The sequence below is a fragment of the Setaria viridis genome, chromosome 3 (genome assembly GCF_005286985.2).
Source record: "Setaria viridis chromosome 3, Setaria_viridis_v4.0, whole genome shotgun sequence".
NCBI lineage: Eukaryota > Viridiplantae > Streptophyta > Magnoliopsida > Poales > Poaceae > Setaria > Setaria viridis.
In genome coordinates, this window is record NC_048265.2 from 33,519,496 (window position 1) to 33,535,025 (window position 15,530).

A 15,530-nucleotide genomic window follows, 5' to 3' on the forward strand; every position below is an offset into this window, starting at 1 on the left:
CCAAGATGACTTAAGGGCTAAGTTTGTAAAGATATGACAAGGCTCAATTTGGGATCAGAGAGGAATCATAGAAGATCAAGAGGAAATTTGGAAAGTTATTGAAGATCAATCTCATCCCGAAGCTACCGACGTGCCAGGCCCAGATGCAAGTGAAAAAAAGACTCCTTAGCATCTAAGAAGACCTGGGGACGAATCAGGATGTGAGAGGGCAAAAGCAAGACCCATCCCGATCAGCTTGGACCCTCCCAGGCCGATCGTTCTGGGGGTTTCCTTCGCTCCTTGCCTTCCAATTTTTGCCACATGCTCTCCAAACTATAAATACCCCAAAAATCTACCAAGCCTGATATCCAAGACGATGTACTCAATGTGAAGCAGCAGAGAAGCAGAAGGAGATTGAGGGACACCTCTTCAAAGAGTCGAGGGCCGTGCAGTTGTCGGGGGTTAGCGTAGTTGAACCTCTATCATCGTGATTACAATGCGAGAAAGATCACACTAGAGTTCTGGAGCTAAGAGTCATCAAGATCAAGGTAGGATCCTGGTGGTGATCTTGTGATGTATAATCATTCATGATGAAGTAATAGACGTGTTCATGTTTTGTTGACACGGAAAATCAGCCGGCAATTCCTCACGCGCCGCACACGAAGGTTTGGGAGATCTGCGAAACTCTAGTGAGGTCCTAACCTTCTTGAGGTTCGGGACGTGCCAGTTAGTTTGACTATTCAACTGAATAGATCTGCAATGACGTTATATCAGCCAATTAATAGAACCACGATGCTAAGCTGATACAACACTTGGTCAAGTAAGATGTATGACGGCCTGTTGGCTAGATAACAGTATTGAAGTGCAATGAGCCGATGGCCGATGGCCGATGCAAGAATTAATAACATTAGGCATAAAAGGAGCCTTTGCTTACAATGCGCACATCAGATAAACTAACAGACCTAGTGAATATCTTGATATGTGTATTAAACTTAGAAAAGGTTACACGAATGAGAGGGCATTGACATCAATTTATTAATCTAAAAGATTAGAACACAGCAACAAGAACCTCTTGCCTACCGCTTACAAGCTAATTAAGCTAATCTAATTAATGTCTTGATAAGTGTATTGAACATAGACAATGTAACATGAATGAGAGGACATCAACTTAGGTCCATTAACTTAACAGACAAGCTTGCAGCAGCAAGGCCACTCATCCTTCAGCCATCGGCCCAATGACATCATCCTATTACCAAGAGATATGGATAAGACAACCGAAGCATCGGCTCTCGTAGGTAGTGTTTTGAGGTTAAGGATCCGATGACTAGCAATACAAAGGGCCAAGAATAAGAAACTACCAGCTATTGAAGCATGCTCTATTAATCTCTTCATATATAATAATTAAAGCAATGTAACTAGAAGATAAGATAAGCTAGCCGATAGATCTTAATCAAGGCAAGATAACTGATAGATGAATTTAGACGAAACCATATTGATGCGCTCGGTAGTTAAAGCCTAGAACACTTGGTAGTGGCGACGCTTGTAGGCGAACTAGAGGTCGAGGCGACGCAGCCATGTTCGTCGAAGAAGTCACCAGTACAGATGGATCTTAGAGCTTGCCGGAGATCGAAGTGGATGCAGCCCCACTTGCTACAAGAAACTCGTCGAGAAGCTACATTACTCCTACTCCTAAGGGTGGCGCTAGGCCGAAAAAAAGGTAGATTGTATTGATATGTTGATTGAGAGATAAAAAATCACAATTGGCCGTCATCCCTTTATATTTATGAGGGCGGTGCGGACTTCACTTACAGAAACAAAAATCTAAGCCTAAACTGAATATGACTTAACTACCTTAATTAATATTCTATATCTTGCCTACTAGCATGCGTATCATAGCAGACTACCAGCCATACACTCATATACATGACCTGTTGATCTTCGATGGAAACAATAAAATATCCCAGCCATGTTGATCTTCTTTTCTTAGCTTATTATTTCTTCACGTGGGCATTGCTGGTGAAAGCAATAGGGATTACGTGGAATAATAGATCGATTAGGGTATACAACATGTACAAATATATAGGCAGCTAATGGTGAGCTTTATAGAAACACAACCGACCAAGGGATAAGACTGTCCATCCTAATCCATCTAGGGCACGGCAGGGAGCCAGCCTGGGCCTAGCGCATAGCCAGGGCCCATGTACACGCACGACACATACAACATATACACATCTTCTAACATGCCCCCGTAGTCTGATCATCGGTAGCTGTTCAGACTGGACCTGAACTCCATGAACACCGAAGAAGGCAGGCCTTGGTGAAAATGTCGGCGTACTGAGAGCTCGTCGGAACATGAAGAATGCAGACATCACCAGTAGCAACACGCTCGCGAACAAAATGGAGATCAATCTCCACGTGTTTTGTGCGCTAATGCTGAATGGGGTTCGAAGACATGTAGACAGTGCTGATGTTATTGCAATAAACCAAAGCGGTACGACGCAAAGGAACATGCAGCTCAACTAGAAGTTGGCGCAACCAGGAGACCTCGGCAACGGCATTGGCAACCGCCCGGATACTCAGCCTCGGCACTTGAGGGAGAGACTGCAGTCTGTCGGTTTGAAGATCAGGAGATCAAGTTGTCGCCAAAAAAATTGCATACCCAGAAGTGGACTTCCGGGTGTCTGGGCAACCAACCCAATCAGCGTCAGAGTAAACCAGCAAATCCGACTGAGTGGAGGGTAGAAGATGCAAACCCAAGTAAAGAGTACCACGAATATACCGCAGAATGCGCTTCAAGGTGGCAAGATGTGGCTCACAAGGATCATGCATGTGTAGACAAACCTGCTGAACCGCATAAGCAATGTCAGGACGAGTGAAGGTGAGATACTATAGAGCACCAGCGAGGCTCTAAAAATCAGTCCCAATTACAAGCGGGGCACCAGTCGTAGCAGACAGCTTTGGACTTGTATCAACTGGTGTGGAACAAGACTTGTAATCAGTCATACCAGCTCGCTCCAGAATCTCCAACATAAATTGGTGCTGAGACAGAAGAAGGCCATCACCAGACCATTAAACATGCATACCCAGAAAATGATGCAATTCACCAAGATCCTTCATCGAAACTCCTGCTATAAGGCATTAATAGTGCAATGAAGAAGAGGTGTGGAAGACGCTGTGAGGACTATCATCCACATAAAGGCGAAGATAGACCATGTCGTCGCCGCGGTGGTACAAAAATAGGGTAGTGTTAGTCTTGGCTTCCACAAAACCGAGCTGCAGCAAGTGAGAGGCAAAGTGACTGTACCAAGCACGAGGAGCCTGCTTAAGTCCATACAAAGAGCGATTCAGCCAACAAACATGATCAGGATGGGCGGTATCCTCAAAGTTAGCAGGCTGAGCATAGTAGATTATCTCTGAAAGCGTCCCATGAAGAAACGCATTCTTCACATCCAACTAATGAATCGGCCAATGATGAGAGAGAGCGAGGGACAGCACTATACGGACGGTGGTTGGTTTAACGACAGGACTGAAAGTCTCAGGGAAATTAATCCCAGGTCGCTGAGTGAACCCACGTGTGGCGGATCCACCTCGGATTAGCCAAATCAAGGCACGGCTAAGTCGCCTAACATGTGACACTCGGCCTTAATCAGGCTAACTCGAGATGCCGTCGGATTTCATCCGATTTAACCACTTTAACAGGACCGAGTTAGCAAACTCACACGAAGGTGAGCGGTTCCAGAGAATACAACGCGTCCACTGAGTTAATCCAATTGACCATTTTAGTTCAACAACAAACACCATCAGATTTTTACAAGGTTCGAACAAAACAGACGGAAGGCAAAATGAGCGGAAGCTACTTTGTCGAGGTCGGACGTCATTGGTGAGGCCTGCCAAGACATCAGTGATCCCTCTCCTCGCCGTCTGAGGAGGGATCCCACTCAACCGTCCAACCCGGAGGGAGCTGGGGCGGCCAAGTGCCAACCGAAGAAGACTCGGGAGCAGCAACTTCACCTGAAAAAGAAGAGTCACAACAAGGCTGAGCTACTAAGCTCAACAAGACTCTTTGGCTGAGGGGTTTGTTTGCCAAGAAGCACTAAGTAGATCCTTATTTTCAAGTTTTAGCTCAGATTGTAGGTTCATTAACCGGTCTAAGTTGGCACTTACTCTAAGCAAACATAGAACCAACCAAAAGGTATATATCTCATCATCAAGACCATGTCAGCATCAGATTCCTTTATTACTCAGGGTAGCATAGCGATCAAGCAGTCTCAAACTGTGAGAGGCAGATGAATCAATTCGAGTTCTTTAACCATGCATGGTGAACCTAACCTCATGACATCCGCGTACCACCGACGGTCGCTTCCTGTGTCGGCCTTCCCCATCAATCCCCTAACCCGTGTCGGGCCCATTTCCTTTGGTGCAATGTTCCACAGACCCGGCCTCTGTCGTTCTGTGACCACACTTGCCACCACGTGCGGCCGCAGGGGAACTCCGTTCCAAGGACAATGGGGCGACCGCTCACATCTAGGTTCAATCCGGTACTCGGCTTCCTCATCCCATAATAAGTATGAGGTTAGTACTTTTAAACACTTGATCACGAACACCACCACTGTCGGGCCTTAGCAAGTTCCATAGACAGACGGGGCGATCAGCCGACCACCAAAGAGTTAACCAAAAACCTGGCCCTGTCCATCATCCTTATAGTTGCAACAGAAGAGGAACAACCAACTCCTACAAACTCGCGAGTGACAGGAAATCACTCGGCTTTTACCGCTTTCTATTAAGCATAGCAACTACTTGGTCCAACAGCTAGTGTTCAGATCAGGGAACTAAGTCATGCATCTACGGTTGCAAACAACTCCTATACGTAAATGCACAAACAAGAAGCAGAAGGCATGCGCAAGTTTGGGAAAAACTGGGTTCATGCTCCGGGGCTTGCCTTCGAACGAGGAGGAGGGAAGCTGCTCTTCTGCTTGGGCGGCTTCGGCTTCTCGAAGCGGGAGCTCAGTTGCAGCTTCATCCTCTGGCGCCGGGTGCAGCTCGTAGAAGCCGTCGGCGAGACGCAGCTCTACACGAATGCAATGCAAGAGTTAGCATTTAGACGGTTATTTCAACAGCAACACTTGCAAGTTCTAGCTCAGAAACTTGGTAGCATAGCTACGGAAAGAGTGAGGAAGTTCACTTGAGTTGGAGAAGAACAAGGCAAAAGGGTCGGATGGGAAGAAGCTTATGATCTGACCCTTAGGCTAGAGGAATAGATGTACTGGGGGTCCTCAGACTTAACGTAGAGAAGTCCCCAAATCTTTACACATATACCCTCGGGTTAAGGAAAAAGATACAGCCGAGCCCTCGGGCGAGGCGGAGAAAGGGTCGGTGAAACAGACAGGGTCGAACGAGACGGAACAGGGGTCGGGCGGATAGAAGGGGTCGGACGAGGCGGAAAAGGGTCGGCAGCTTACCTTCGTCTTACAAGTGAAGCTTGGGGTCGGAAAAGAGCAGACTTGGGCGGAGGAACTGGAGCACTAAGGCTTGGGCAAGCGATGATGTCCGGCGGTGCTCCGGCGGCGGCGGCGGCACTTTTTGTGGAGACAAGCAAACTCTTGCGCAGCGCGGAGGAGCAAGCGGCTGGGTGGATTGGAAGGGCGGTGTGGAGGAGAGAGGAGAGTTCCTCAGGGACTTAGGCGGTAGCGCTTTGAGCACGAACAGAGAGCAAGGCGGGAGGTTAGCGATGGCGAAGGGGACTCCGGCGGAGCTCTGGCATTCCCTTTTATAGCTACGCGGAAGAGAGAGGGTTGGAGCACCGCGAAGACCGGGAAGAAATGATCGAGTGCTCTGCTGGGGAGGAGATTGAGTAGCGGGGTGGCGGAGCAGGACTTCGGGGACGACACCGTCGGCCATTGGGCACCAGAGAAGGGGCGGCGCAGGTGCGGTTTTGCCGGTGGCTGAGATTTGGCGGAGGCGAGCGTCGTCGTGCGGTGGATCTGATGGAAGTGACCGGGGGAACGGCGCTAGAAGCGAGGGCGCACAGGTGAGAAGACAGGCGGGCTGCGATCGCGTGGGCAAGCACGAAGCAACAGACTGTCGGGCGCATCTCTGACAAGGCGGGAAAGGAGCTGTCGCGGCCGTGGTCTGGGTTGGCGGAGAAGGAATCGTCGCGTAGCGTATCTGGGGTGGCACGACGGTGGAGATGCGGCGGAAAAGACGGGAGGCGTCGGGCTCTGCAGCCGGGGTCCGGTAAGGTGATGATGGGTGCGAGCCGCGAGGTACTGCAGAAACGGTAGCAGAGGAGCTTCCGCTGCGATTGGGGAAGGGGGCGCGAGAATCCATCCGGTCGTGGCCGGCGACGAGGCGGAGCGGCGGGTGTCGGAGAAGTTGAGCCACGTGGCGGAGAAGCTCTGAGGCGGGCATGCTACTCGAGTGCGTCTGTCGCGGGAGATCTGGGAGAAAGGCTTTGTGGGTCCACCGGTCAGTCTTCGTTGGTCCACTACTCAGATTGAGAGAGATGCGTTGCGGGAAGACTTAGAAGGATCTGGCGGGTGAGTTGGGGTCGGCGGGGTCGGAACTGGGGGCCAGCGGAGAGGGGTCGGATCTCAGGGGTCGGGACCAGACTCGAGGTTGAGCACTTCAACTCGGGAAGATGAGAGGGGGATTAGGGACTTGGATTAAGATTAACTCATGAGATTTGGGGTCGGTCGTCACACCACGAAGCATCCATCGCGGTTTGTAGCGCTCCAGAGAACTGTCAACATGAAACTTGTGCTTGAGACCCACTTGGCATTAACAACATTGGCCCGAGCAGGACGTGGTACAAGATCCCACGTGTGATTGGCCAGCAGCGCGTCGAACTCCTTCTGCATGGCCCGGCACCAATTGGGATCAGCGAGAGCACCCCAGTAAGTGTTAGGCACTGGTGACAGCTAGGAGGAATGAAAATGTTTTGGCAGATGGAATCCCAGCTTCCCGCGCGTCATCATGGGGTGCTGATTGGCAACGGGATGCATGGGAACCGCACCGCGAGGAAGATTAGTCGGAGCAGGAGGCTATGCGGGGGGAGAACCGTGGGTGCTCACTTGACCAGTCGGAGTGCACGCCCGACCAATCGGAGAGCTCGCTGGCACGGTCGGGGTGCTTGCCTGACGGATCGAAACGGTCGCTGGCTCAGTCGCTCAACCGAGCGGAACAGTCGTCGGTGCCATCAGGGCGCTAAGCCAACCGATCTCGCTGGTGCGGTTGGGACGGTCGCCCGATCGAGCAGAGCGGTCGCCGGTGCGGCCGGGGCGCTCGCCCGATCGATCGGGGAGGGCGCTAGTGCAGTCGGGGTGTTCGCCCGACCGATCAGAGCGCACACCGGTGCGGTTGGGACGGTCGCCCGACCGAGCGGCGCGGTTGCCAGTGCCATCGGGGTGCTTGCCAACTGAGCGGGGAGGTTGCCGATGCAGTCGGGGCGCTCGCCCGACCGAGCAGGAAGGTCGCTGGTGTAGTCGGGGTGGTCGCTCGACCGAGTGGAGCGCATGCTGGTGCGGTCGGGGCACTCGTCCTACTGAGCGAGATGGTCGCTGGTGCGGTCGGGGCGCTCAGCTGACCAATGGAGAGCTCGCTGGGGCGGTGGAGCCGCTCGCCCGACTGAGCGAGGCGGTCGCTAGTGCGGTCGGGGCGCTCAGCCGACCGATCGGGGAGCTCGTCGGGACGGTCGGAGCGCTGGCCCAACCGATCGGGAAGGTCGAAGGTACGCCGGGTGAGTGTATTGTAGGCAACAGAGACGGTGTCGAGCCAATAGGGGGTGGCACCACATCAGACGGTTCCAACAAAAAATCAAAGTCCTCGTTAGTTGGGGGCGATTGCTGCTAAGAAAATGGAAAGGTAGTCTCATCAAACACGACATGGCGAGAGATGATGACCCGGTTGGACGAGAGATCAAGGTAGCGGTATCCCTTGTGATGAGCAGAATAGCCAAGGAAAGCGCACTGGATGGATCGAGGAGCGAGTTTGTGTGGCCTAGTAGCGGAAAGATTCGGATAACAAGTGCAACCAAAAACCCGGAGATGGTAATAAGATGGCGGGACGCAAAACTGACCATGTGCGGCGTGGAGGAGCTAAGGGTTTTTGTGTGTAGAATGTTCAGTAAATGCGTAGTAGTGTGTAGAGACTCAACACAATAGGAGGGAGGCATACTAGCCTGAAAGAGAAGGGAGCGGACAACATTGTTGATGCTCTGAATCATGCGCTCGACCTGGCCATTCTAGGGCGATGTATAGGGGCAGGACATGTGAAGATGAACCCCGTGTGTGAGGAAGAAGGTGCGTGTGCTAGAGTTATCGAACTCGCGGTCGTTGTCGCACTGAACAACCTTCACAGTGGCGCCAAACTAAGCACACACAAACGAGAAGAAGTTAGCCAGAGTCGCAAAGGTGTCAGATTTGATACGTAAAGGAAACGTCCACAAATAATGAGAACAGTCATCAAGAATGAGCAAATAATATTAATAGCCAGACACACTGGGAATAGGAGACGTCCACAAATCGTAGTGAATAAGATCGAAATTATAGACGCTCTAGAAGCAGATGATTGAAAAGGGAGGCGAGTGTGCTGCCCTAGTAGACACGCATGACAGATGGTATGAGTGTCCTTATTACAAAAAGGAATGACCGAAGTGAATTTGGATAAAACTTCATGGCTGGGATGTCCGAGACAGCGATGCCACATAGAGGAAGTAGAGGTGGCAATGAAAGCATGGGCAGCTGGAAACCGCAGGGGATAGAGTGGCTAGAGCTATTGCACTGAATGATCAGCCTCCGAGATGCTAGATCATTCATAGAGCAATCAGCGGGATCAAATTCAATAGAAAAATTGTTATAAGAAGTAAACTGGCAAACAGAAATAAGGTTCTTAATAAGTTTAGGTAAAACTAGAACATTGTTGAGGGATAGGGAACCCGGAAAGTGAGTTGTGCCAGTAGCCATGATAGGAAGCAAGGAACCATCACCGACAACAATTGATGAAGGAAAGGGATACCGCGGATGAGAAAAATGTGAAAGAGTACTAGCGTCTGAAGTCATGTGTGAGGTGGCACCTAAATCAAGATACCAGTCGGTCGGCTGTGGCTGGTTGAGGGTCATGGTACTGAACGTCGAGGTGAGGGACTGCTAATCCTAGGAGGAGGGCAGGCCCATCATGGGATTGGAGAACCCCGGGGGCACCTATGGCTCCTGCTGCCCTAGGTAGGGCGCCTGCTGCCCCATAAGGGGGGGCCTGAAGGCTCTAGAGCTGCGCCTGCTGCTGCTGAGCGTACAACGCCTGCTGCTAGGTGAGGAGGGCCTACTGCGCCTACTGCTGAAACACTGGTGTGGGCACGGCAGGACGGGGAGGAACAGCAGCCTACTGCCGAGGGCCTGGGTACATCTGAATTGTACCAGACCAGGGGTTCCAAAAGGAGGGCCAAGGCTCCTGGGTGGTGCTGGGAGCAGGGGTTGAGGCGCCAGCGGCAGGGGCCTTGCTGCTGATGCCACTGCCCTGCCGTTGCTAACCACCACGTCGGCCGTTGTCCCACTTCTTCTTGGAGGAGGGCCCCCCCTTGCTTCCCCCGGAGCCGGAACGCCTGACAGACTGGTGGGGAGGCGCAGAGGGGTGAGAGGAGGAGCCAATGTTGATGCCGGTGAATAGCGCCGTAGACGGAGTCGAGGAGGAAGGTGCCATCATGAGCTCCTCAAGAAGAAGATCGTCGCGGGCCTCCAGGAAGGAGCGAAGAGGACGAGAGCGCTGGATGTCGTGGCTGATGGTGGCGAACTTCTTGTTGAGCCCACGGATGATGTTGAGGATGAGGGTGCAGCCGGAGACTTGCTCGTTGAGATCACCGAGGACGTCCGCCATGCTCTTGAAGTAGCGGCAGTAGTATGTAATGGACAAGTCGCCTTGGACAAAGGTTCGAAACTTGGCGTCGAGGTAGAGGGCTCGCATCTCCGGGTTGCCGAGAACTTGCGTCTCAATGGCGAGCCAGGTAGCGCGGGTGGTGGCGCCGTGCTCGTCGCAGTCCATGACGACATCGACGAGGTCGGTGGCAATGGTGCCGTAAAGCCAGGACTGGACGATGCAGTCCATCCAGCCCCAATCAAGAGAGGCCAGGACGGGAACGTCATGGAGAATGTGATTCTGCAATGAATACTTGCCAACAGTGAGAAGAATCTGCTCACCCCACGGTGAGTAGTTGTCGACAGCGGTGTCCAGGATGACGGGGATGAGGCTCTGAATGTTCTGCACGGCGACGGCCTGGGCCTGCAGGTTGAGGACGGCGGCGGCCTTGTGGAGCATCATGGCTTGATGAGCGTCGGGCGCCTGGTCGGAGAGGTTGGCGCTAGCGTCCTCCTTGTCGGAGTCAGAACATGACAAGAACTTAAACCATCACAATTAATCACATATCATTAGGTTTAGGTGATGCATATTTTATTTAAGTATGGCATGGTGAAATAAACACACAAAGTGAAAATAAAGAGGTTTGAAATTTGAATCAAGGAGGGAGGTTGCCACCAAGAGTTCCAACAAAGCATACGAAGCAAACAAAATGCATATGGTGAATTTTGATGCAAGGTTTTTGAAAAAAACAATTTTGAAAGGGTGTTTTAGATAAGAAATAGCAAAGCAAATGTTAGTTTGTTGGAAAATTTTAAAAAGTTCAAATTTTTAGTGATTTTTAACATGTGGCACAACACAGGGTGTTACTGGCGGGGTTAGAGTTAGGGTTTGTGTTGTTGGGTGGGGGGCTCCAATGGCAAGTGACCATAGAAGAGGAGGAGGCGGGGGCGGCATGGAGGCTCAGCAGCGGTGGCGGGTTGGCCGGCGGCGGAGGGCGAGGCGGTGCTCCGAGCAGGGCAAGACCCCCAGTGGGTGGTGGCCGGAGGCGGGGGCAGCGAGCAACGCAATATTTTTGAGATGCTAATTCAAACTCATCAATGCGAAGATTATTCTTCTCTTGAGGTTTGTTGAGGTCAAGTGAATGCAACACACGGTCGATCAAACTTCCCCTGGTCGGAACATGTCAATTGTAAAAGGGCGTGTCGCCTTCATCCTATCCTAGCTCGATAACGTACCAGTTATTGCAAATATTGTTCCCTCTTCACCATGATACGAATGGAGCCAACGCAAAGGAGGATCAACCAAATTGGCGCATGCCAAAATTCATGCTACAGTAGTGTATTACGTTGATAGATGGAAATAGGAGGCATCCGGATGGAACCGCGTAACGTAACTTCGGATCTCTACTGTACCCACGCCGCTGATGTCACACGGTTAGGAGGTTGAGGAAGCCAGAGAAAGACTTCACCCTGTTAGAGCTCTAGCTTTACTATTCCTCCCAAAGGACTGACACTTCAAGTAATTCGGAGCCTATATATTCTGTCTTCAGTTGATCCACGTTGTGTAAGTCGGGATAAGAATGCTACGGGTATCAGTTCACTTGTGTAACCTGTTGTTTCTTGATCGCTCAAGTTTATTTTTAGATCCATTGCCTCGAGTCCCCTGTTTATAGCAACCTTAGGGTTCATTTGTGTCAGTTCAAAATTCACGTTGAGTTTAGTTTTAGATCCATGCTAAGGTAATTCAGATCAATTATTGGTGATTCGGCTGCGTAGGACAAACCCAGTCCATTCCAGTGAAATATAATTGAGTGAGCAGCAAATTAACGAAACTTCTAGCTTCCAGAAAAATCTATTTACAATTCAAATAGAAAATGTCGGATTTGTACAATCCCCACCACGTCTGGTGGCACCATTGGCGAGCAGTTCGCCTTCCAATCCGCAACCTTTATAGCTAGCTCACGCTTTGCTATACGAAACCGTTGGTAATAGATGTATACTTCAAAGTTTGTTCGAACTAAACCTTTTGTACGGCTTCAGTTTCGCTGTGAAACATTCCAGATCCGGTTTATCTATAGAAGTGTTTCTCTAGTGAATCAGAATAAACTTTGTGAAATCGTAAAATAAGACCCATTTTGACTATAGTTTCACTTTTAAAGAATAAACAGTAAAAGAGTACTGCTACCAGTCTAGAGGGATAGTTGGAAACGGTAAATCATAATGCTGCGAAACTGGTTTGTGGCCGTTTCACGCTCCTAGGCAAAAAAGGCGAAACGTTTCTTCATGGATGAAACTTTCACTTTTTCACCATTTGGCATAGATTCTAGTGATTCTCGGTAGAAACAAAAGGGATTCCTAAATCATACCCGTGCATTGTCAGGAGCTCTCACACTTGATGTTTCTTCTGTCATCTTCAACCCACCCTCCCATCTCCGGCGACCTTTTGGGGTTCGGGGTTTGGGGTTGGGGCCTTGGGGGGCTTCCGGAGTCCGATGGACCTAGAGGAAGCTTTGGGCGGCAAAGTGGCAGGCGGTGGTGGCGGCCAAGACAACAACGAGGCGGGCTGGTGGCGTACCCCTGGTTAGGAGGTGAAGGGGCAGGGGCGAGCTCCGTTGACGAGTTGGCGTGGGAGAGGTCGAGACGGTGGTGGTGTATCCGGCGGCTGCGGCGGTGGGGAGCGGGGGGAGGAGGGGCGCCCGATGGAGGTGAGCTCCAGCTGTAACATCCCTAGTTTTAGTGAGACTTTCAAAAGGCTAATTAGATTAATTAAGAGTTAAAACCACACTTAAGCTCTAAGACCTTGCCATGTTTGAGATTCAAAGGCACTTAACACTTGGAATCTCACAAAAGGTGCAAAAACAAAGCCAAACTAAGTCAAATAAGAAACTAAGTGTGTAAAACTAGCAAACTAGGTTTGAAAGGTAGAAAAACATTCAAAATTCCAAATCCCAACTTTTGGAAACATTTCAAATTCACTAAGTGTCCAAAAATACCACAAAAAGCAATAATTGGGGATAGTTGATAAGTTCAAAATTTTATATAACAACTCAACTTATTGCCAATATAAAACTTGTAAACTTTTCAAACCAAACAACTTTTATTATTTGAGTTTTCACTGATTTGGAGTGGAAGGTGTTCAAATTTTGGGTCAAAGATCAGTTAAAATTCAAACTTAGTTCTTTTTCAAACTACCTTTCTAAACTGGCGTTCCTCCAATGTTTGCACATGTTTATCTCCAAATCTAGCCAAGTTTTGAACATGAAGCTTTTGTAGAGTTTGTAGTCTAAAGTTTGAACAAGTTTTATTTTTGAAAAATTTCAAGTTTGAATTCAAAATCTTGCACAAACTCGAATTAAAACACCCTACCTGGCACGCTAGTCACCGGCCATCCTCGAGCCCTCCCCCAGTCGTCGTCAAGCACCAAGGCATCCTTATCCTCGCCCCCTTGCCCTCGGCCGACTATAAAAGCCATCACTTCCCAACCTCACCGGCACATGCGCAACACACCGCCGCACCAGAGCCCCGCCGCGCACCTCACTGTTGAGTGCTGCTCTCCGACCATCTCCGCCGCCCGCTGAGCCCACCCCTGAAGCCTCCAGAGCCCGCTTCCAGCCTTCTTCCCCACCACCAGCACCGGACACCGCTCCCCGCCGCCGTGCCCAAAGCGCCACCGTGAACCGCCGTCTCCGACAAACCTCCGCCCGAGCTCCTTTCAGCGCAACCCCTCCCAGTGAGCTGCTGGTCACATCCTTGCCCTTCCCCGACCCCCTCCTCGCCGAACTTCGCCAGATTTTCGCCGGAGAAGCCGTCGGCCGAGCAAGGACCACATTGCAAGTCCCTAAATCTTTCCAGGAGCCTTAGCGCAAAATGTAGGGGTATCGTTGTGAAGGTTTAAAAGCTTCAAGGGTCTCTCAGTAAACTGCGTTAACCTTTTCTGTTTTTATTTGGTTTAAATTGGCTAAATTTTGAAAATGTGTAGAAAAGTATACAAAAATGATAAAAATACAAATCCAAGTTTGTTAGACTCGAGATGATGAGTAGTTTCATGGAAAAATAATTCTGGGCATGTTACTGTTATATAGTTTCCTCTAGGATTTTCTTTGTGTTTAAGCCAATAAATGCACTATAAATCCTACCAAAATGAGAAAAATGTGAATCCACCTCTGTTAGAACACTTGTGTGATGCTTGTTCTAGATATGAATTTTGGGACACTAGTTTTGGTGATGAAAGCACTGGTTTGTGTCAAATGATGAAATGCTAGGCTTAATCTTGTTATTTACACAATAAATGGAAGAAAATAGATAACAATGCAAAACCACTTTTGTTGAGCTCCTGATGCAAATGTTTCCCTAGGAAAAATACTAGTTCCTGTTTTAGACATGTGTCACCTTGCTTAAACTTTTACACATATTAATTCATTTTATATATGGAAAATAAATGTCCTACTTAATAAATCATGGAAACATTACAGTAGAGTAGCCTCTGTTGAGACTAGAGAACGTCCTGTACAAATTTCAGATCCAAACTCTCCCTAAAACTTGAGCTAAAAATAGATCTATGAAATCTGCCATAGGGTGTTGTTTTATTTTTAAGGATTTTTTTATAAGTTATATGAGTCCCAAAATTTTACAATAGCTCACTAATGACATTAAGCAGCCTCTGTAAAATTTCATAACCATATCTTAGTTTATGCAACTAGAAACAATTTTTGAAGTTATGGCTAATTAAATGGAATAAAAACCAATATTTAATAAGAAGGATAAAATAGGAAATGTTAATCTAGATTGTTAAAAATTCAGAAACAGGATAACTTTCCATACGAACTTGGAGCAACCTTAGAGTGACCCCACCTTCCTTTTTAGAGTTCAAGTGAAGGAAATAATAATATATATGTACACAATCACCATCAAATCAAACCCAGGGTTTAAAACGCGAAAGTACTTTACCTTATGAAGAAAGTCAAGTCTAGAAACCTTATCTAGGTGAATGTGGTCGTTGTGAGTTTTATACTTCTGCAATAATATCATATGAAATGCATCCTGCACATGAAATCATGAAATCTTGAATTATTGCATATGCATCTCATGTAGAAGCAAATCTCGCAGATGGGACGTATGAGCTGCTGCCGACAGCCAAGGAGGAATCTGCTGCAGAGCTATGCCAGATCGAGGTGGAGCAAGACCCTAGCCAGGCTTCCAATGACCCTCCTACTAACTTAGTCCAGGAAGGCAAGCCCCAGAGCATAACCCCGATTTAAAACTAATGCAATTTCTATGCTACTTTTGTTTATGCATTTAAAGTTCGAAGTTGATTGAAAACTTAGTTGCATGATCTTAGGTACCTATGTTTGAATACTAGTATGATAAGTCGAGTAGCTGCAATGCTAATTAGGACCCGGTAAAAGTGCACTCACGGTACGGCGACGTTTCGGGACTGTGGAGCTTTGTATCCAAGGGAAGTAGGCCCTGTCCACGTGCTCGGGGATTGATGGGGATGGCTGACACGTGTGAACCCTTCGTGATATGCAGTGTCGTGGGGTTAGGTTCACCTTGCAATGGTTAAGAAACTCGATTCAAATGTCTGCCTCTCAAAGTTTAAGACTGCTTGATCATTGTGCTGCACTGAGTAAGAAGTGGAACAGAGAATGGTTATCTTAATTATGATGCTTGGAATAAAATGTCTTGAACAACATGCTTGCTTAGAAC

At 49.0% G+C, this 15,530-nt stretch overlaps 1 protein-coding gene across 1 annotated transcript; it reads right to left on the reverse strand.

Moving 5' to 3' along the window:
• Positions 1-9,498: 9,498 nt before the first annotated feature.
• Positions 9,499-10,287, reverse strand: LOC140222238 (uncharacterized). Its single transcript, XM_072292413.1, has one exon. It carries the CDS (start codon positions 10,285-10,287, stop codon positions 9,499-9,501), a length of 789 nt encoding a protein of 262 aa, XP_072148514.1.
• Positions 10,288-15,530: the final 5,243 nt, after the last annotated feature.